General features: G+C 47.1%; 1 protein-coding gene across 3 annotated transcripts in view; it reads right to left on the bottom strand.

Moving 5' to 3' along the window:
- The window catches only part of ZFAT (zinc finger and AT-hook domain containing), a 1636156-nt gene that overhangs the window by 236174 nt on the left and 1378576 nt on the right, over window positions 1-21406 (bottom strand). For all 3 annotated transcript variants that reach the window (XM_069621667.1, XM_069621669.1, XM_069621668.1), the window contains one exon: window positions 2218-2336. In XM_069621667.1, coding sequence (XP_069477768.1) covers window positions 2218-2336 — 119 coding nt within the window. The remainder of the gene's footprint in view (window positions 1-2217; window positions 2337-21406) is intronic.

A 21406-nucleotide genomic window follows, 5' to 3' on the forward strand; every position in this document is an offset into this window, starting at 1 on the left:
GCATTTCCACCATGGCGGAATGCGCGTGCACGCCGACTCGAATCTACAGTAGATTCCGGGAGCAGTGCTACACTGAAACAGTAGCACCGGCATGCCGGTAATATTCGTTTTTACCGGCAACCTTGTAATGAGGCCCAATGTTGATTAATTTGTGCCTTCTCTCACCCCTACACATTGACTTCTGTGTTTCTCCTCTCCATACATATTCTTTGCTTCCTCTCACTTACTCTTCCACCTGCTCCCTCCTTCCCTGTCTTTCTCTACTCCTATTCGGTCATCTCTTCTCCCTCTCGTACTACCAAGTTTCCCTTTTAATACTCCCTTCTGTTCTCCTCTTATCTCTCTGCTGCCACTCACTTAGATCTTCCAGGTGCTTCTCCCTACTCGCTCTCTCCCTCTCCATCTGCATCTCTATCCCTCCGATGTTTCTCATTCTCCTCCCTACTGTCTCTCTCCATCCTATTACTCCCTCTTATTCTCCAACCTTCACCCTCTAAACATGTCTCCACTTTCTTCCACCATCATTTTCACACTCTCTTTTACTCTCTATCTTCCTGAACCAAATCTTAAGTTCTACTCGCCCTGTAATCTCTATCTCTCTCGCCTATCTTCTTTTCTCGAGCACCCGTTTCATTACTCTCACAACAGCCACTCCACTCCCACGCTTAGTACCACTCTCACAACAATACCTCACCCCTGCACTCTATTCCATAATCGTCAGCACTCCACCTCTTCTGCTGACCTTACCTGAACACCCCCCCTTGGACATGCCGCTGGTGCTCGCTTCACCTTCCTGCTGTCCTGGGAAGTCGGTACCCTTGCCCGCACTCTGGAGGAGATTAGAGGCACAAGCCGTATGTTTCCAGTCAGTGCATCCGCTCGTGGAGTTTCCTGCTGTGGAATGGACTGCATTCTGAGGCCGGTGGTCCAGCAAGGAGAGAGTATTTAGAAAATGGAACTGGTTTGTGTTGGAGTCACAGATCTCAGCAAATGTGTCAGATGCGTGTTTGCGCATTATCACAGTTTCACCAAAGCAACTTTTTTATTACATGGCCTCTCTATCCTTGAGCACCAAATCGCAAAACAAACTGAGATGGAAACTGTTCACATTCACTTTCAGGTTCCTCACCTGGAAAAACATACATATGTGCCTCATCATGTTCACAGCCCTTTCCTGCCTCTTTCTCTCACTCAGAAATGCGATTAGGAGACTTCAGAGGAATGAGCGTGCAGCAGAGCCAAGGCCGGAGCACAGTTCCAACAATTTATGCAGCCCTGCCTGAACCAAGAGCCTTGCATGTTTGACACTCTCCATCACTTTACCAGACCAGCCATCAGCCTCACTCCTCAGTTCATTGAAGCAGTTCATCTTAATTTGCACTTTGCAGTGCCTGTGGCTGCCACTGCCAGCCATGTTTAGGCCAACTAGACACGTTCTGCTAGCCCGGCTAGCCTGTGGTGCAATTACCCCCATTACTATCAAAGGCAGATATCCCCTGGCAATCTAGGTGGGCACTCAACAGGTTAATTATAACATAACATTTACAAACGGGGAAACAATGTTCAAATAAACAATATGCCATCGACGTGCATAAGTGAAATTTTCTATACATGTGTGATTTACAGGCTAAGCTACAAGATGCCAAGCAGTACTGTTACATTGAAGCACTTTTCATTTTGGTCTCTGGCCTAAATTAATAGACCTTGACACCACACATTTACATTCACTTAACTCCATTTCATTTATACAAACCATAAATGTTAATTACAATTTAAAATCCCATAAATCTAAAAACCCAGTTTCCGCAGATAGCAAAAAGGTGCAATTTCTAATGCTTTCGAACAATAATCTTGATAAAAGCGATCCCATATAAAACCACATGGGTTCAATATTATGTCAAATATTGAGGCATCTATATACTACAATAAATACTCAGGACATTTTATATTCATATAATGATTTAGTCCAACTAACCCAGGGGCTTTCATATGGATATTATTGTCCAAAAACATAACCGTCACACACAGGGCTTTATAAACTCACTGAGATGTTTATGAAAGAGCTTATATCGGAATGTACTGTCTGCAATTAAATTCACCATACCTTTTCAAATTAACAATGCACTACCCATAGACATGCATTTTGTGCAGGACATAGATAGCCTCTGATATTTAAAACATGTGCTGCACAAGTAAATTTTCTTCTGAATTACTTACCTCCCATATTTTCATTGCATCACTTTCCACCAACTTCATACCATGCTTGTTCTTGAGATGTCTGCTGAACTCCCATTTCGTGCCGTAAACAAAACTGCAAACTACACACTTTAACCCGCCTGAAAAAAGAGAAATCAAAATACAGTAAGAAGCCTGTATTTTCTGCACTGTTAGAAACTGTGTGTTAAATTATATGCAGTTTACTTAAACATATTCTCTCATCAAACTGTGCATTTAAAATTGCCTACTTTGAAATTCCAAATGTCAGACATTATTAACAGCTTGTATACTATACTATCAAGATTTCAGTTGCTCGAAGGTTTGAATCCACAGATTATAATGTTTTTCTTAATCTTAAATGCCTTGAATCCTGCCTATACTATTTCATATATGAGCCTCCTTTTTATGTACAGACTTCATAGTCCTTCAACCGTGCCATGACACTAGTCTTTGAACAATAATGTATTCTGTAGTAGTAGGTTGGTTTTTGGGACATCTTTGATCGAGAAATAATTGTCATTTGAATGAACGACATAAAGCAGAAAATATTAACAGATAAAGGCCCTGAAACATTTCCTTCTATTAGATAATTATAGGGAGGATATTCAGATGTTGCTTCATAACTAATCCACACGGTTTTGGAGCAAGTAAGGAACAAGTTACTTACCTGCAACTCCTATTATCCAGCATGGGTCTGGCATGGATTCACATGCTCATGAATAAGCCCCATCGTCAGGCTCAGTAAAAAGCAGTTTCGCTTTAGCCCAAAGGATAGTGATTGGTTATAGAGGATAAATGCTGTTTTCAGGCTAAAGCAAAACTGCTTTTCTTTTTTACCAAGGATTCCCAGACTGACGGGGAATATTCATGAGCATGTGAATTCATGGCAGACGCCATGCTTTAGAATTTGAACGTTGGCCTGTATGTTTTCAGTGGTTGAATGTAGATAAATTAACAAATAATGCAAATCACCCTGTAATTAGCTCTGGCTCCAACTGGAAGGCAACAGAGTGACATACAGGCAGTGGGGGCATGCCCCCTTTTCTTGGGACTGAAACTCAGTTTAACTGCTGTATTTTGAATCTTTGTATGTGAACAAGGTCTGCAATTGAGGAACAGGCCAAGAAATCATCATCATCATAGGCTTTGATTCGACATAGTCATTAGCCACAAAACGAACAATACAGAGTATTACATACATAATTCATAGGTATACATAAGATACAATATTTAAGATTGATGCAAGTTTAAAACTCTTGATTATAATCAATTAATGAGTATAGGCATTGATGGGAAATCATTTTTCCTCTTGAATACTTTGCATATTGGCATGGGCACAATCCTCAGTACATGTTGAATTATGTAAACAAATTCTTGTGCAGTATGTGTCTTATGTTCTCTCTAAAACAAACTCACGTATGTTACTATCAGGATATGGCAAACATTTAAATAGGCTATAAACCAGGTCCTTAAATAAATAATAGATGGGCAGTTAAGCCTTCACTAAATTGGCAGTAGTTCATTACCTGTGTCCATCACTATTCAGAAACCTGGGCCTCACACGCCATGCATGGGAGAGATAAGACGCCACAAAGTATACAATGTTAATATTCTGGGAGTGCGAAACAATAACAGCGCGTCCTTTGCTCCACGTATGCCATAGTTATTGCAGAGTGTTTTTAGATACTTGTTCCTCAAGCCTGTATACCTCTCACAAAAGAACAGACTATGGCATAGGCTCTCTTTAGCTTGGCCGCGAGCCTGGCAAATGTCATGTTTCTCTACATCCCATTTGCATGTGCGGTAGGCCAGATTTAACTGGCCCAGCCTAAACCTTGTATACAGGCTTGTAGCAAATGAGGGTGTAGCCATATCCAAATAGGTTTCAAACGCCAGACTCAGTTTGCATTCCAGATAGTAATCCACCATGGCCAAATTGACACAAGCACAAATCATATCTACTGTTGTAGCCTCCTGCACCAGGCTCTTCAATCTATTAGCAGCACCTGGTGGTATGCCTGATGGGTTTGTCCAGTAGGATTCCAAATGGAATCTAGTCAAATACCCTTTGACATATGCAAACCAGGGCAAGGAGTGACCAGCCTCCAAGTCCAGCATGTGTAATATGATCTCACGGTACACCCCGAGCTCCGGTGTGGTCCATACCCTAATCCAACACAGGACAATGCTAAGGGCAACATCATCACCTATCGGATTCAGCCCCAGTTCTAAATAGGTTGGTATACCCAGGCAAGAGGGTGGCAAACCGAGCAAGCGCTTAATGAAGCCTCTAGCCACCAAGTCCAGCATTTTGACTGGTGCATGGCCCCAGATCTCAGCGCCATACAGTGCTGCAGCCTTAGTTTGTGCACTATATATAGTGAGGGCAGGTGTGATAGCCCCTTGTCCATGAGTGAGAAAAAATCTCTAGACTGCACCACTGTATTTGTCTAAGGCTGCACAGGATTTAGCTAGGTGTGGAGTCCAATCACCCCTATCCTGCAATCTTACACAAAGATAATCAAAGTTACATATTTGCTCCAGGGGGGTGCCGTTGATTTGGAGTTGAATTTTAGTGAATTTTGGAAATCTTGGCAGGAAGATCATGGCCTTAGTTTTCGCAATATTGACCTCCCTTTGCAAATCAATACAATAGGACAGCATCATCCGCAAAGAGGAGAATGAGGATGATTACAAGCCCTAAATTGGGATGATCAAGGCTACTTCGCCTGACATGGCGTACAAACTCATTGATGTATAAGAGGATTAAGAGTGGGGCAAAGACACCCCTCCCTCACCCCTCTTGTTACAGTGAAGGATACGGTCAAATCACCACCTAAGCCCCAATGAACCCTTGCTGTATTGTGCGATAACCTGGAGGAGGTTTTCCGGTATCCCCCTTTTGGGCATAATGGACCACAGCTTATTTCTTGATACATAGTCAAACGCGGTCCTGAGGTCAACGAACACCGAGTACAGATTCATGTTCCTCAGGGTTGCGTATTGTATTGTATACCAATTTGTAGATCGCAACAAGACGGCATCAAGGTGCTTAAGAGGGAGGAAAAGGTTGCATCAGACATTAGAAAAGAAAAGTTTTAAGCTGCTTTCGGAAAGAAGTAAAGACGGGGATACCCCACATCTGAAAAGGGAGGGCATTTGACAATGATGGGGCAAGCACAGAGAAGGATTTGCCTCCAGCTCGCACCTGCTGAAAGCGTGGGACGACCAGCAGAGACTGATTAGCTGATTGGAGAGACCTGTTTGGTTGGAAGGGTGAGAGTCTGAATTGTAGAAACTCAGCCCCAACGTGATGGATAGCGTGATGGACAATACATAAGATCTGAGGGCTGTGGGCGAGTTGACGTTTTATAAAAATGTAATAGAATAGAATATCTTGAACTTCACTCGGCTTCTGATAGGGAGCCAGTGGAGGCGGCGAAGGTGGTCATGGAAGTGGGACAATCTAGTAGCATTTAAAGCGAGCCTGACCGCAGCATTTTGGAGGATCTGAAGACGTAGGAGCAGAGCCTCCGGTTCACCAAGATAGATCCCATTACAATAATCAATAGATCCGATGATGGCAGCGGTCAGAATTTCTGACCTGGAATCAGTCGCAAGAAAGGGAAGGACCTTCTTCAGTACTTTAAGCTTGACAAAACCTGTTTGACAGACCACAGAGATCTCTCTAGAGGCCATGATTAATGCCTAGGCTCTTAACTGAGGAAGAGGGTTCAGGATAAGGGCCAAAGGATGCAGGTCAATATTCCGAGGTCCAGCACTGTCCTACAGAAATAGGACCAACTACCAATAACACAGTTTTCTCTCCACTTAACTTAAGCCAGTTGTTGGCCATCCAAATCCCTACTGCTGAAAGGCAGAGTCTCTTTCAGCTTTTAGGGAGAGTCTTCGAAAGGTACATTAAGACGAAAGAGAATCTGGGTGTCATCTGCGTAAGTAAAGAAACGCCCCATAGCTAGAAATTAGTTTGGCCAAGGCTACGTATACAAATTGAAAAGCAATGTGGAGAGAGCGGAGCCCTGAGGGTCTCCGCAGTCCAGCACAATGGGGGGCGAAGTAAACAGAGGAAGTGACACAGTCTGTATTCGATCAGAGAGAAAAGAATAATACCATTTATAAGAGGAACACCCGTAATTTCCACATCAGAAAGGCATCGAAGAAGTCTCTGATGATAAACAGTATCCGCAGAGAGGACGAGAAGAATAATAGCGCCAACCTCTCTGCGGTCCTGAAGCATGGCAATATCAACATCAAGGGCTAACATCACAGACTCAGTGCCCAAGCTGGGACTAAAACACGCCTGAAGAGGATGGAGAATATGATTAGTCTCGAGGTAGGCCGAGAACTGAGCTGTGGCAATAGACTCAAGCAGTTTCATCATGTCAGGAAGGAGAGAGATGGAGTGATAATTTTCGGCAGCCGCAGGGTTGAGAGGGTTTTTTTTTTTTAGCAAGGGAGAAATTATAGCATGTTTAAGAGACTCGGGGATGTAGCCAGTAGTGAAGGAATGAACGACAGGCGTATTTCTGTGTGATCAAGCTCAGATGGTCTGTGGTACTTAACTTAGGGCGAAATCCCACCTGTAGGTGGTCAATGAGGCCCTCCTGGACAACCCATGCCTGTAGATGTTCATATATTATTCTGGTGAATATCTTCCCCACCCCATCTAGAAGGGATATGGGCCTAAAATTAGATGGGTCCTCCATTCCCACTTTTTTGTAAATTGGTACTATTGTGGCTTCCTGCCAGGACAGAGGTACTTTGTTAGCTCTAAGGATCGCATCAAATAGGTGCCACAGGGCAGGTGCCCATATGTCTGGTTCGTGACCAGATCGGAGGGCAAGATGTCTGGTCCTGGGTCCTTGCCCCAGTGTTGCAATGTGATCATCTAACAGACCTCATTAAGCTCTATCTGGAGGGGGCTTTTAATGCCCTTTCTACTTTCTGTCCTTACTTCTAAGGCCTGAGGCTCAGATGGACCAAATGCTCCATACAATTTCTGAAAATGTTCCCTCCATACCGATGGGGCGATATTGTCAGCGAGACCATTGCCATTGGCCTCTTTGCTACCACTGACAATCCCTTAGAACAATTTAGAGTACCCCTGGTTCGCTGCTTCCTGGAATTCCTCCCACTCCAGCCGAATTGACTTATACTTTTTAGTTTTTATAATTTGTCTATAGAGCGATCTACGGTACTTTAACTTGTCCAGATCCACACCTAGACCACTCTTAAGACAAGCCAAGAGGGCTAGGTTGGCTGCCCGACACTCAGCGTCATACCTGCGGGCCCCTTTAATGATGCTTATTTTTAGCTTTTTGCACAGTTTGGTTACGAAGGGCATTATACCCAGGCTTAATCTATCATACGGATGGAGCGCTTCAACATCTGCGGTATCTAGGGATAACAGGTGTTCAAGGTCAATGAGAATTGATTCATAAATCCCGGGTTTGAGGGTTGGCAAGTCAAGATTAAGCCACTTGATCCTTCTGTCCGCCTGGCCTTGGGTTTGCATCAGATTACTGGGCCTGTGCTGTGGGGATTTCTCACACAGGTCCATGTACATCGAACGTAGTGACAGGGGCCTGTGATCACTACCCTGGATATCAAGAACTTTAAAGGTTATGTCAAATGGTCACAGCCTCACAGATAAAAGGACAATCTATATGTGTGGCTCTGTCAATTCCTACGTAGGTGGGTCTGGCTGCCTGATCCTCCGCAAACCGCCCATTACAAGTCCTCAGGCCCATTCCCAGAAGCATTGTTGCAGAGCCCACGGCCTGGGGATGCTCCCTCCTTGGCCTGTGGGCTTCCAGATCGGGAATATCCCACGCCTTAAATCAAAATCGTCCACCACCATGATCCTTGGGGTCGTGCCCACCCTGATCTCCCGGGATTATATAAATCTTATCTCAACAATCTTATTACATGATTTTTTATTGGAGACCCGATTGTATACATTGACCAGGGTTAGTGATTCGCAGGCCTGTGAACGACACCCCAAGATGTGTAGATGAGGGGAACTAGATTCCAATTGTAGGGTTTTCCAGTCAAGATTGGTTTTAATCCATGGGGACAGCCCACCTGAAGGCCTACCTTTTTTCTCTTTAACTACAGGAATTTCATGTATATTATATCCCTGGAATGAAAGCGGTTGTATTTCCCAGGTTTCCTGGAAACATATTACAGCATAGCCCCATATCAGGCTACACCAAGTCGGGTCTATGAGATAGTTCCTTAGTACGGCTATGTTCCAGGAAATTAGGTTAACAGCATTTGCACTCGGTTGGGGCTCAGCTACGGGACTGGTATGATGTCATTCTACCCCATCCAAGTCAGAGTTAGTCAGACTATTTCTGGCTAGCTGTCTAGAAGCCGCAGGGCCTCTAATCTCCAGGTTTTGTGGTTGATAATTCCTTGTAGTTTTTTCTAGTGATTTATTTATAGTTGGCCTGATTTGTATACTTGACCCTGGGGGGGGACAGATATGACCGATTCTCAATGGACAATAAGACGTCCACAAGGTAAGCACTTCTCAGGTAGATCACAATCTCGTCATCATGGCTATGGGGGGGGCTTTGTCTTAGACAGTACAATACATCACTTAGAATCACTGACTTTCATCCCCTTGTATGTCTTATGTAGTGAATGCATTTGTTTACCAGTGATTCTTATGTTTCGTGTGTTCTGTTTCCCTCCCTGGGCACATTATATAGTGTTACCGAGTGGTTTATTAGCCCCCCCAGCTCTATTATCCCCTTTCGCTTGGCCACATGGCTGACTCCATGAACCGATCCTGTGGGCACTCTCTCTCACTCTCAATCCATTATCCTCCCCTTACCAAGGAGTTCAGATTTAATGGGCTCAGCCAGGGCACATGTCTTCTGCATAACTCAGGGTTTAGATTTAATACTGGTTGGGATCCACCATTAGAGTGGGGCATGGTAATTCCAGATCTCACCTGCAAGCCTCGTATTTGTGAAATCATTGCATGCCACAATCGTAGCTTGTGGCCCCGCTTTAGGGGGTGCTGAATGGACATGCTGTGCTGTAGCACTTGGAGTAGTGTCAAGCCCGGGGTCTGCATACTTAGATCCTCTGTCATGGCCACACTGGTGAGCCCTAAGTATGGGGGTGGAAGCCAGTTTCTCCTTAATACCCATCAGTTTGGTTCCAAACTCGCCAAGCTTTACCTTGATCACTTTCTCCAACAAGCCACATAGCAGCATCAGTGAGTGGAGTTCTTCCCTCAGATTCCCCAGGGTATCCTCCCCACCCCATCCGCCTTCTCTCGGGGGCTGCTTCCATCCACTAGGTCTGTTTGGGTGCCTCTACTAATCCCTTTGCTTCCAGTCCGGCCTATTGGAGGATGGGTGGTTCATTTATTATTTATCTCTCACACCTCCATCCCGAGATTCCACTTCACTCAATATTTGATATCTGTTGGATGTAAGTACTGCTATTTCAGCTGTTTTTTCTGGTACCATAGGTTGGCCCTCCATCTCCAGGTCTTTAGCGGTTTCAGATTCCTTGGGTGTACAGGGTGGATACCCAGTAATAATAGGTCACCTCTCTTAGTGTGTAATTCAATGATCTGCACCCCATTAGACCTACTGATCTGTGGCTGTAATGCATAGTTCCGCCCCCCTTCTTGCCCCACATATTTCCCTATCTCAAATATATGCATGGGGTTTTTGCATTTCTCATCCCTCCTGTTTGTAATCGATTGTAGCGATGGTTTTAAGACCGGTGCTACACTTTCAGAAAGGATTTCACAGTCCTCGATCCCCGACACACAGTTGGATGTTGCAGTTACTTTCAAGGGGGTCGGCACATAAGGTCTATTGCCCCTTGGGCTTTCAATACTATGGAGTAAGTCCACAATTTCTATTATGAGGATATTGACATCCTGAATGGGCTCAAACAATGTATAGACCTTCTTACTCCCTCTCTTCAGGGAAATAGGCTGTGCTGCTTTCCTTTTCATCACTTGGGTGGTATGAAATTAATATGCCTGCTATTGTAAGATGTCTGTTAAAATACTAAGGGGTGTTATTATAAAAAAGGGGAACATATAAAATGCTTCAATCATACAATACAATTCTTAAGAACAGATCATAAGTAATACTATGCAATATAATAAAATCCAGTCCACAATTAAAACCTCCAAAAAGGGGCCCCTAGAAGCCTTGGATAATGCCACACGTAACCTCAAGGTTTGACTCTGCTCTGCTCAGTATGGTGTCCAAAGTATTTGCTGGGCAGCCAAATCTAAGCCACAAGCCACATGCCTGCACGGCTGACAACGGGTTAATCAAATATGCAGATTTCCCTGGTGAGTCCAAGATAAAAGAAAGCCATCCACATAAAGACCGGGGAGGCACGCCCGACAGCCCAAGGAGCACACTTAGAGGCTGACTGGCCCCCGCAGGGGGCGCTAGAGGGACAGCCTACCTAGCGGGCTGTCCCCTCTGGCCGCCCCCTTCCGGTTGCTGGTCATGCCTCTCCTCTTCCTCCCCCCTTCAGCGAGGCGGAAGAGGCGTCCCCGGGGTCCTAGCTTCCGGCCTGGCATCCCGGGTACACTTATAAGGGCGGGAGCTGCTGGCCATCATTCTTTTGCCCAGCAGCTCCCGCCTTGCGAGAATCCCCACCCACGCCGAAATAGAATCAAGGGCTCACATGTGGAAGGTTGGCAAGAAATTGGGTATGCAGTTATTTTGTACAGACCGGTATTGAGAGTAGGACCAAGATGAAGCAGTCGCGTCATCAATGTGAATTTTAAGGTGCACATAGTAAAAATATTGAAGATAAGTTAATGTGTTGTTTGATTTGTGTTTAATTCCTATTGCTTTTTGTTGCAGGCGGAGTATCAGGGCGGTCCTAGCCAATGAGGGACTTCACGCTGCAGCTGCAGCTGCTCGGGATTGGCCGGGCTCGAGCCGATCCCTCGACGGGCACTGACTCCCTTCCTTAGGGCGATAGGCCAACAATCTCCTCGTCAGTGCCCGAGTGTCCCACTGGTGTACCAGTGTAGCTGGAAGTAACCAGCGGTTTTGTCAGTTTGGCCAGTGGCTAAAGAGGTGACAGGGTTCACCTGTATCTGACTGTTTTGTAATGTGGCTGGAACCGTCCCAAGTTGTCTTGCTCCTAATAAACCTGTGACCCTGTGTTTTCCAAACTTTAAAAGTTGTCTTTGTATTCATTTCATTGTGTTATGGTATGGACCAAAGGAGGTGGGGGTGTCCAATGGGGATCTCCCCGCTAAGTCCGAGTCTCCCCCACCCCTTCACCCAGTCACACAGACCAGGGCACTCGGACAAGGAGCTCGGCAACAGTGCCCCACTCTTTAGCCCTTAACTCACCCGGGCATTCCTTTAAGGTTTTCGATACCAGAATGGTTGCTGTTGCCGTTTTGGATGAAAAGGTGATCTGCAGTACTTCCGCTCCAGGTTGCACGGTATCCCCCACAGGCTGCCACACAAACTCCAGACCTCTACCAGCTCCACTGCTCCACGGAGCCTGCAGCAGCAAAAGGAGATGACAATGGGAAGGCTGTGATGCCGTGCAACACCAGAGTATTGGTTCCCCTTTTTTCTCTGTGCTCAATCTCGGGTCCCAGCTGGCTTCAGGGATATGTAGGGGCAATGTCAGCTTAGGTTGTTCCTCTGTGTTCGAACACCCTACGGGTTCAAACACCCACACCCTTAATCCCTCGCGGGGGAATTGCTTGCTTTTAAAGTAAAATGGGCAGGGCTTACCGCAACAGCGTTTTGTTGCAGGCACTGCAGCAGTCCTCACGGTTTCAAACACCCCTGTTCTTACTCCCCCGCAAGCTTCAGCCCTGCGGGGGAATTGCTTGTTTTTAAAATACAGTGGGCGGGGCTTAGCGCAACAGCTCTACGTCGTCTCGTTGCAGGCACTCCAGCAATCCTCACGGTTTCAAACACCCACGCCCTTAATCCTCCACGGGCCAATACATTGTAAAGTGGTTCATTTGGTAGAAATAAATGTTTAATTATATTAATGATATAAGGGTCATCTTTTCATTCAGTGAAGACAATGACGTTTCGGGACTGACTTCAGATGATGATCTGACAATGAATGCAAGCTGAGGAAGGAATAAAATGGGTTTAATCAATGTATGAGCATTCATATTTCATCTTAGTTAAGTTGCATCTAGTTCTTAGACATCAACAGATGTTGGCTTCCAAGCAATCATTCGGCCTGGCCTTCCCTAATAACGAGCAAATGGACTGCAGCTTAAATACCTATGTTCCAAGGATCTGTATGCCGCAAAGAGTACGAGCCAACATGGCCGCATCTCTGCTGTAGGACCTAAGTGTGAGCGTCAGTGGCTCATTTTCCTCCATCACTGTTTCAGCAGACGCAGTGAAGAATCTGCCAATTTGAGGGGAAGTATGTGGCTTGACCTAGATGTTGTTGGAGTATGGCATCATGCAGGAGGCTTCCGTGGGTGGACAGGCTGTGGCACTGGAAGGCTAGAAATGGAAAACCTTCCATTAGAAGGCACGTGAGACAGAATGCTGAGTGACTGGGCCTCTGATTTGACGTGGCATCGGCGCAATAGAGAGACGGAGAATAGAAACTAATTTTTCTGGAAGAACAGGATTTTTTGACAAAATGTAACCTTCCTAACATTCTTTAAAAAATAAACTTTTGAGTGGTCAGAGATATTAGTAACATTTGTCAAGAACTCAAAAACAAATAAATCCCACTAATAACATCCAGTTATACACCCAATCAGGGATGTCTATTTTTTACATCTCCTTTCTTGAAACTACCATCTAAAGAATTCCCAATACTATGTACTGACCAACTTGGACAGCAATTTTATCACTTGGGAAGCAATGCAGTGGTTGCCAACTTACAGAGTACCACTATTCTAGCATTTCAAATACACTCCTTGTTTCATAAAATTGGCATGCGAGATAAATCAATGATTAGTATTTCCAAAGAACTAGTGAAAGTCACTCAAATATACCGCACAAAAATACAAAAATGTATGGCGACTGCATTAACAGCAGTCCGCAAACTGTGCACATGCCACTAGCCATCGGCTAGTGATAGAGGACTATTGGCGAGTAGGAAATGGGATGCTGTGTGTATGCTGAGAATTGGTGTGTATGAGTGATGTATTTTGCATGGCTAGGACCGGCATTGAGATTGTGACCCTTGCTTATAGCCTAAATATATTGCACAGAACACGTTTTACAATGTTATGCAAACATGTACGGCCCTCGGGAGTCACTGACATATAAATGCTCTTTGTGACTATGTCTGGGGCCAGGCCTGTCAAAAACAACTCAGCAGCCTAGGAAATCTGCCTTCCAGGCTTTCTTACCAGAGCAGCCAGATACCTGGAGGCGGCAGAAGAGAAGCAGCAGAGTCTCTCACTAAATCCCCCATGGCCTGCAAGATCCAGATGATCAAGTATTAAACTAAGGCTCCTGACAGGCTGCATCAGGGAGGAGGTGGAGAAAGGACACATGGAAAATTTTAGTTATTAAACTTGGCACATAGGGTTCTCACTAAAAGAGATTGTGTCCTCCGACGTATTCCACATCTATGACAGACTCCCAAAGCAGTACCACACTATAGAGGAGGGAATGAATTTAGAATGTGAAATTTAGATTACTCAATTAAATGGCTGAATAGAGGACCGCCTTACCAAAGGCTAAAAGCTGTCCATGCATGGAATCTAGGGAATAGTGTTTAACAAAAGTATGGACAGAAGCCCATGTAGCTGCTTCACAAATATTCTGAATAGCTACTCCCATTTCTAGAGTAGTGGAGGCAGCCACACCCCTAGTAGAGTGAGCCTGTATGCCTAACGGAGGGTCCTTCCCCGCCAAACGGTAGCACTCAGTGATAGTCAAAACAATCCATCTGGACGAGGTCTGTTTGGAAACAGCCTGACCCAAGCGGTGTCCAGCATAACCTACAAAGAGCTGATCATCCATTCTGACCCGGGACATCTGTGAAAGATAAAAGCTCAAAGCTCTCCTAGGATCCAACCTATGGAGCCTCTCCTCTTCCTTACCAGGATGCGGAGGAGGATAAAAACCGGAAGAATCACCTTCTGGCTCAAATGAAATTCCGACACAACCTTCGGAAGAAAAGAAGGTTGTACCGGCAGGACAACCCTGTCCTTATGGAAAACAGTAAAGGGTGGCTTGGCAGAAAGTGCCTGCAATTCACTCACTCTGCGTGCGGAAGTAACCGCAACTAAAAACACAGTTTTAAAAGACAACAGTCTCAAAGGACAAGTGTGCAAAGGTTCAAACACAGCACCCATCAGAAACTTTAAAACCAAATTCAAATCCCAACCTGGCACCTGGAAAGGGGACGGTGGAAACACATTAGACAGAAACTGTGAAATCAAAGAAATCTTAAATAAGAACACTCTTCAGACGAGCGCTTAAATACAGACAGCGCCGCCAGGTAACCCTTAATGGTACCCACTTGAAAGCCCTTGTGGGCTAAAGAAAGCAGAAAAGACAACACCATAGGATTGGAACACTGGAAAGGATCCACATTCTGACCCCTGCACCAGTCGTAGTACTTCCGCCAACAGCAACGGTACAGGGATTTTGTTGCGGGCCGCCTGGCCAAAAGCAACACCTCCATAACGTCATCCGGGAGGTCCCAATCCTTGTATCTCAACCTTTCAGACACCAAGAATGAAGGTTGAGAGACCCGACCTCTGGATGGGGAACCTGACCCCCCTCCCGTGAGAGCAGATCGTCTCGGTAGGGAAGACGGCGTGGAGGGCAGATGGACATGTCGAGACGTTCCTGGTACCACGCTCTCCAGGCCCAATCCGGAGCAATGAGTATAATTCGGGAACCGAACATACGTAACCTCTGCAACAGCTGAGGAATGACGGGGACAGGAGGAAATGCGTACAGCAGTGGGAAAGACCACTCCACTACGAACTTGTCCCCTAAGGCTCCTCTTGGGGTAAATTCCCACAAGCAGAACATCTCTGCACTTCCGGTTGACATTGGTGGCGAAGAGATCCACTTGTGGGGTTCCCCAAAGGGCGAAGATCTCCAAAAGGACTTCCTGAGCCAACTCCCACTCGTGAGAGACCATGCTATGCCTGCTCAGAGCGTCCGCCGCCACGTTTTCGTCTCCGGCCAGATGAACTGCCGAGATCGAGATTTCCTGTTGGATGGCCCAGAACCAGAGCTGTATCGCCTCCCTGCACAACGGGAGTGACCCTGCCCCCCACTTTTTGTTGAGGTAATGCATGGGCACTGTGTTGTCTGTCATAATTAGGACAGTCTTCCCCCGCACAGATGGCCGAAAAGCCTTCAGGGCCAGCCTGATGGCTCTCAGCTCTAACAGACTGATGTGGAGTCTGGACGCCGATGGAGACCAATGGCCGCTGGCTGTCAATTTGTTGGCATGAGCGCCCCAGCCTGTGAGGGTTGCATCCATCACGATCGTCACCTCCGGCCATGGTTGCCAAAACGGTGCCCCCTTCATCAGATTTCCTTCGTCGGCCCACCATAGAAGATCCTGGGCGACCGAGAGCGGAATCTGAACGGTATTACCCAAATTGTTTGTTTACAATTATTCGAATGAACAATTGACCGAATTTAAATATCTGTTTGGTAATATATATATATATATATATATATATATATATATATATATATATATATATATATATGGGTTTTGGGGGTTTGGCGTTAGGTGGGGGGTTCTGGGGGGTTTCCCCCCACATATATGTTACAATTGACCTTCACAATTCGGTCAATTGTGAAAAGGTCAATTGTAATTCGAGCAATTGTCAAACGAACAATTCGTATACATCCATCTGAACAGGATGCGACATCCTGCCGGAGAACTGCGACCACTGCATCTTGAGCGCCCAATGCAGGGATCTCATCCGCAGTCTGGCCTCTGGCACCAGAAAAATGCAGGACGCCATGAGGCCGAGCAACCTTAAGAATTCGAAAGCCGGGAGACTCTGGGCACGTTGAAACTTGTCCACCATCTGCAGAATGTGATGAGCCCTCACCTGGGGAGGCGAACTCTGCCCCAGGGACGTGTCTAGCACTGCTCCGATATATTGGAGTCGCTGGGAAGGTGTCAAATGCGACTTCTTTAAATTTAGAGAGAAGCCCAGCTTGTGAAGGGAATGGCTGGTGACGGAGAGATGATCCAGGGCTTGCTCAGGAGAACGTGCCCTGATCAGCCAATCGTCCAGGTAGGGTTAGACGTGAATCCCCCCCTCTCCTGAGGTACGCTGCCACAACCACCATCAGCCTGTTGAAAACCCTCAGGGCGGAGTTCAATCCGAATGGCAGGACCCGAAACTGAAAGTGCGAGTCGCCAGCCATGAACTTCAGGTACTTCCTGTGCTTGGGATGAATTGGCACATAAAAGGGAGCATCCTTGAGGTCCAGAGACAACAAACAATCCTGAAGTTGAAGGGCCTGGAGGACTAGAGAAAGAGTGACCATCTTGAACTTGTCCTTCCGTAGAAGCTTCTTCAACCAACGCAAGTCCATGATGGGTATCAATCACCTGTCATAGTTTGGGATAAAAAAAATAAGGGGAATACCATTCCTTGTTCCTCTCCGCTACAGGCACCAGTTCTATGGTGCCTTTCTCCAGCAGGGATAGGATTTCCTGCGCAAGGAGCGGATCGGACGCTTCAAAGAGAGCTTCCCCGGTGGATTGTCGTGAGGCCGCTGAAGGAAGGGAGGGCTGTAGCCGTGGGCTATGATATCCAGAACCCACACATCTGAAGTAATGGCACGCCATTCTCCAAGATGCTGCGCAAGTCTGCCCCAACCTGCGAACCATGGGACATGGCCTCATGACTGAGCTGGAGCAGCTGCGGCAGTGCCTGAGGGCAAAGAGGCAACTGCCCGAGCGACTTTGACATCCCGAGTACCCCGTCCACCACGGGTACCCTTACGTTGGCCCCTTTGACTGGCAGCTCCTCTCGATCTACCAAAAGAGGAGTAGAAACAAAAGCAACCTCCCCTCCATTGCTGTCCCCTAGAACAAAAAGGCAAAGGTTGACGTACTGCAGCGCTCAAAGACTTCGCTGCAGCTTTGGAGGTCTGCAACCTCTGAAGGCTCTTGCCAGCCTTGCTGCCAAATAAATAAACACCATCAAAGGGAATGTTCAGAAGGCGGGCTTGCACATCAGGAGCAAACCGCAACCATGCAAACCTGCGTAGGACGGTGCTCGCAGCCATGGACCGGGTGACAGAGTCCGCCGTGTCCAAACCCGACTGAAGGGATTCACACTTAGCATCCTTGCTGTCACGCACAAGGGCTAGGAAGCCATCTCTTTCCTCCCCCTCGGGAATATGCTGAGCCGCTAAGGAAGCACAGTTCCACAGAGTGTTTGTTAATCTTACCAAGGCACATGTGGAGTTGACAACTTTCAGTGCCATGCTCCCTGAAGAAAAGACCTTCCAAGCCCATCCGTCGAAGTGCTTGTCGTCCCTATCCGGCCATAGCCGCCTGAAGCACCAAACTCTCAGGAGTGGGGTGCGTACACAAATAGTGAGTCGCTAACAGATGGGTGGTACTTTTTCGCCAAATTCTTATTGACCGCCGGAAGCGATTCCGGGGCCTGCCAAGCAGATGACACCCTTTTTTGCAACGTAAGATGAAAGGGCAATACCGAGTCAGAGGGGGGGACCTTGGTCCAAGATGTCAGTAAGGTCATCCTGAATAAAATCCTCAGGAGGACTGGACCACCCCAGGTATTCGGCAACCCTAGACATGAGCCGTCTGTAGGAAGAGTCTGCATGAGCCCCCGGCTCGGGCCTACCAAACTCAACTTCCGGAGAAGTATCCAGGCCACTGGAATCATGGAGGGTCTATCTCAACTCCTCCAAGGGACTGTCATCCAACAATCCCGGTGCCTCATCCTGAGAAGCAGGGTCTTTAATCTCTGACCTTTCCTCTTCAAAAATGTCAGGCAAAGGTTCAGAAAACCCAGCCAAAGTGAAAGAAGAGGGCCTGGGGACCAATACCGGCCTTCCAGACTTCGAGGAAACCTTCCTAGGCATAACCGCCTCCTCAGGAAACTCCTCAGACACCTGCCGCCCAAAAATCACAGAAAGTGCCAAAGGCCTCAATGACGAGGGCCTCAAGAACATCGACGTCGAGACAACCGAGGGCTTTGACGCCGGAATCCGTGCCATAGGTGTCGACGCCGAGACCTTCGGCATTGATGTCGCAACAGGCGTAGGCTGATAGGACGGTAAAGCATCATCCGAGGCCGACTGGCCCGGCGCCGAACTAGTCGACGCCGGCGTCGATACCTTCACAGGCTGCAATGGTCTCGCTGGGGACGAGGACCGAGACATGGACGCACGTCTCTTCCGACTGCTCTTGTCTGCACGGGACCTCAAGGGATCCCGGTGCGAGTCGCGGTGCGAACCCGAGCCCCAAGGGGTGCGAGCCGTGGATCGAGAGCGTTCTCTTCCGGCTTTGTGGGAAGGCGTGACAGGAACCGTGCCTTGCGACTGGAAAATTGCCATCATTTGCTCTTTAAAAGCAGCACACTCCTCTGGAGTCGAGGACTTTGTGGGACAGGCTACCTTACGCACAACGCCATCCTCCTAAAACGACGATGAAGGCGACCGGTGCCGTCGCTTCTGAGAGTGCAGCGAGGACGAGGAATGGCGGGAACCACTCCGGGACCGAGAACCTCTAGCCTCCTCCCGACGCGGAGAGTCGCCCCTCGAATCGCCGGTGGAAACCCTAGACTTCGATCCGGACTTAAGAGACTTCGAGGGCTTACCTACACGGAGCTTCCCCTTCCTTTCACGCAAGGTCTTGGCTGTTAGAGACTGGCATTTGGAGCAGTCGTCGGTGTTGTGCGACTCACCCAGACACTATAAACAAATACGGTGCGGGTCGGTCAACGACATCTTGGACTTGCAGTCCCGGAAAGTCTTGAACCCAGACCTTGGAGTCGGAGGGGTCGAAGAAACAGACATCATAAAGATCGAAGAACCCACGAGGCGCGCCGAGTTTCACAAAGCTATACACGTTCACTTTCAGAAAAAACAGAACTGAGACAACGGGCGGCGTGCGTCCTATATATAACATCCAGTAACGTCGACCCTCGCCGGAGGCCCTCGAGGGACATCGGCTCGATGCCATCGATACAAGACGCCCTCTGCTTAAAAGTCGCCGAAGTGCACAGCTGTGGAGATTACATGTCATAGATGTGGAATACGTCGGAGGACACACTCCCTTTGAATTGTCCGCTTGTCCAACCCTCTGTAATAGTCCCCGTGTGATCTCATCAAATGTTGCCTTGCCTAGGGGATTTAAAAGTTGCAATGAATTGTGTAATACCCCTCTTAATAATGCACTAAATAGCATGTTTTAAAATAGTCTCCCCAACAAAATTGCTGGGCTAATCTTTCGAAATTGAGAAAAAAAAATCCCAAGTCCTCCCCATCTCTATAGGGTTGCAATACTCTGAGGAAGGATGAGTCTTTGTTGGGCGGTAACAGTTTAGTCCAATCCGGCCTGAAACCATATCTTAGGTTGGATTTGATGGGCTGTTAGCGGCACTAATAGAGTTTCTAGGGATTGTGTTTTGTTTGGGAAAGGGTTGGTCAAATAGTCCTCAACTACAGTTGGGTGTTGTTGCAGACTGCCTGTCAGAGAAGCTAATTTCCCTTTCGAAGGCATGAAGATCAGTTTTATTTTCAACAGGATCTTCTATCTGCCCAATTAAAAAGGAAAACGACTTCTTCCAGTTCCTGAGGGTTCACAACTCCTTCCTAGGCCACCTGTTCAAGCGAAATCCTTGGTTTCTAAAGTTCAAGGTTTTCCCTTTCTATAGGGATTTTAACAGGTCTTCTTAGACTTGGTGTAATCCCCAAAGAAACTAAACAGTGGGAGGTTTCCACTGGTTTCAATAGAAAGATATATCTTGCTGTTTTTTTTTGCCGTAATCTTATAACCTCAAAGCACTGGACATAGGGCACCCTTCAAAGAGAAGCCGCTGACACCCAATGGGGAGATGAAAGTTATTTACTATTATTCGTTTCATGTTGAAAATTGTTTCATCTGCGGCCACTTAAATTATAAACTCCTCTCCCTGCCGTTATTTGATTATCAGGATCATTTGCGGTGCCACTCTGGAAGATTAATCTACAGGATTTTGAAGGGATCCCCAGTTTGTATCGGCTTAGTCAGTATCCCACATCTAGCACCATATATGAGAAACCAGGAATGAGACACGGACACAGTGAACTCATAGTGGTTGCCATTAACTTTTATTTAAATGAAAAAAGGGTTGGGAAAATACTCACAGTCCTTACTCTAGGAGGCATTTCCCTACCTCAACCAAAACTAAGTGTCATGATGCCTGCTCCCGAGGAGCCAGGTCAGGCCCAGCGTCCCCGGAAGCAGACTTCATACTCACCAAGCAGGACCCAGCAAACCCCTATACGGGCTCTTTGGACCTTGTCCTGGCGCCTTTGGCAGAACATATGGTAATGCTTGGGTGAACTCACCTGAGGCAGACCATGCTGCATACTCACCCGAGGCAGACCATGCTGACTGAAGCTCCAAGCCAACTAAGGCTGGGTAGGACCTATTCTCTTTCAGGAACTCTTTTCTTACTCGGGTGGGGCCAATGGAAGAACACTCACCTGAAGCTCTTCCAAGGCTATTTAAACCACGCACGGATGGCCACAAGTGCTTCGCGTTATTCTGCACCTGCAGCAGGACGCTCACCGAGTCGGCTCCTGCATCCTGGCTCCTGCCACGCCCGCCAGCACCTGGAACACCTGCAAGGAGAGAAAGGCAAGCATTAGGACATTACCTACCTTCATCCAGTATCCGGATTCTTCACTCCGTCGATCCTGCAAAAGAAAGTCAAGGGTTAGAAACGCATCTCATTGCTCGCTGCAGCGCCGCTTCCACTTACCTTCACGTGGCGCTGTCTAGCTCTTCAGTGGTCATAGGCGACATCGGCCACATCCCAGCACCTACGGAAAGAAAGACAATAGTTAGAAGCGCTCCGCTTCTCACGCTGCCGCGCCGCTTTCACTTACCTTCACTTGGCGCCAGCAACATTTTCAGCGCCCCTAGGCGACATCGGTCGCATTCAAGACCTACGGAGAAAAAGGACAAAACAAGG

The sequence above is a fragment of the Ambystoma mexicanum genome, chromosome 5q, assembly GCF_040938575.1.
Source record: "Ambystoma mexicanum isolate Mex_15411 chromosome 5q, UKY_AmexF1_1, whole genome shotgun sequence".
Classification (NCBI taxonomy): Eukaryota; Metazoa; Chordata; class Amphibia; order Caudata; family Ambystomatidae; genus Ambystoma; species Ambystoma mexicanum.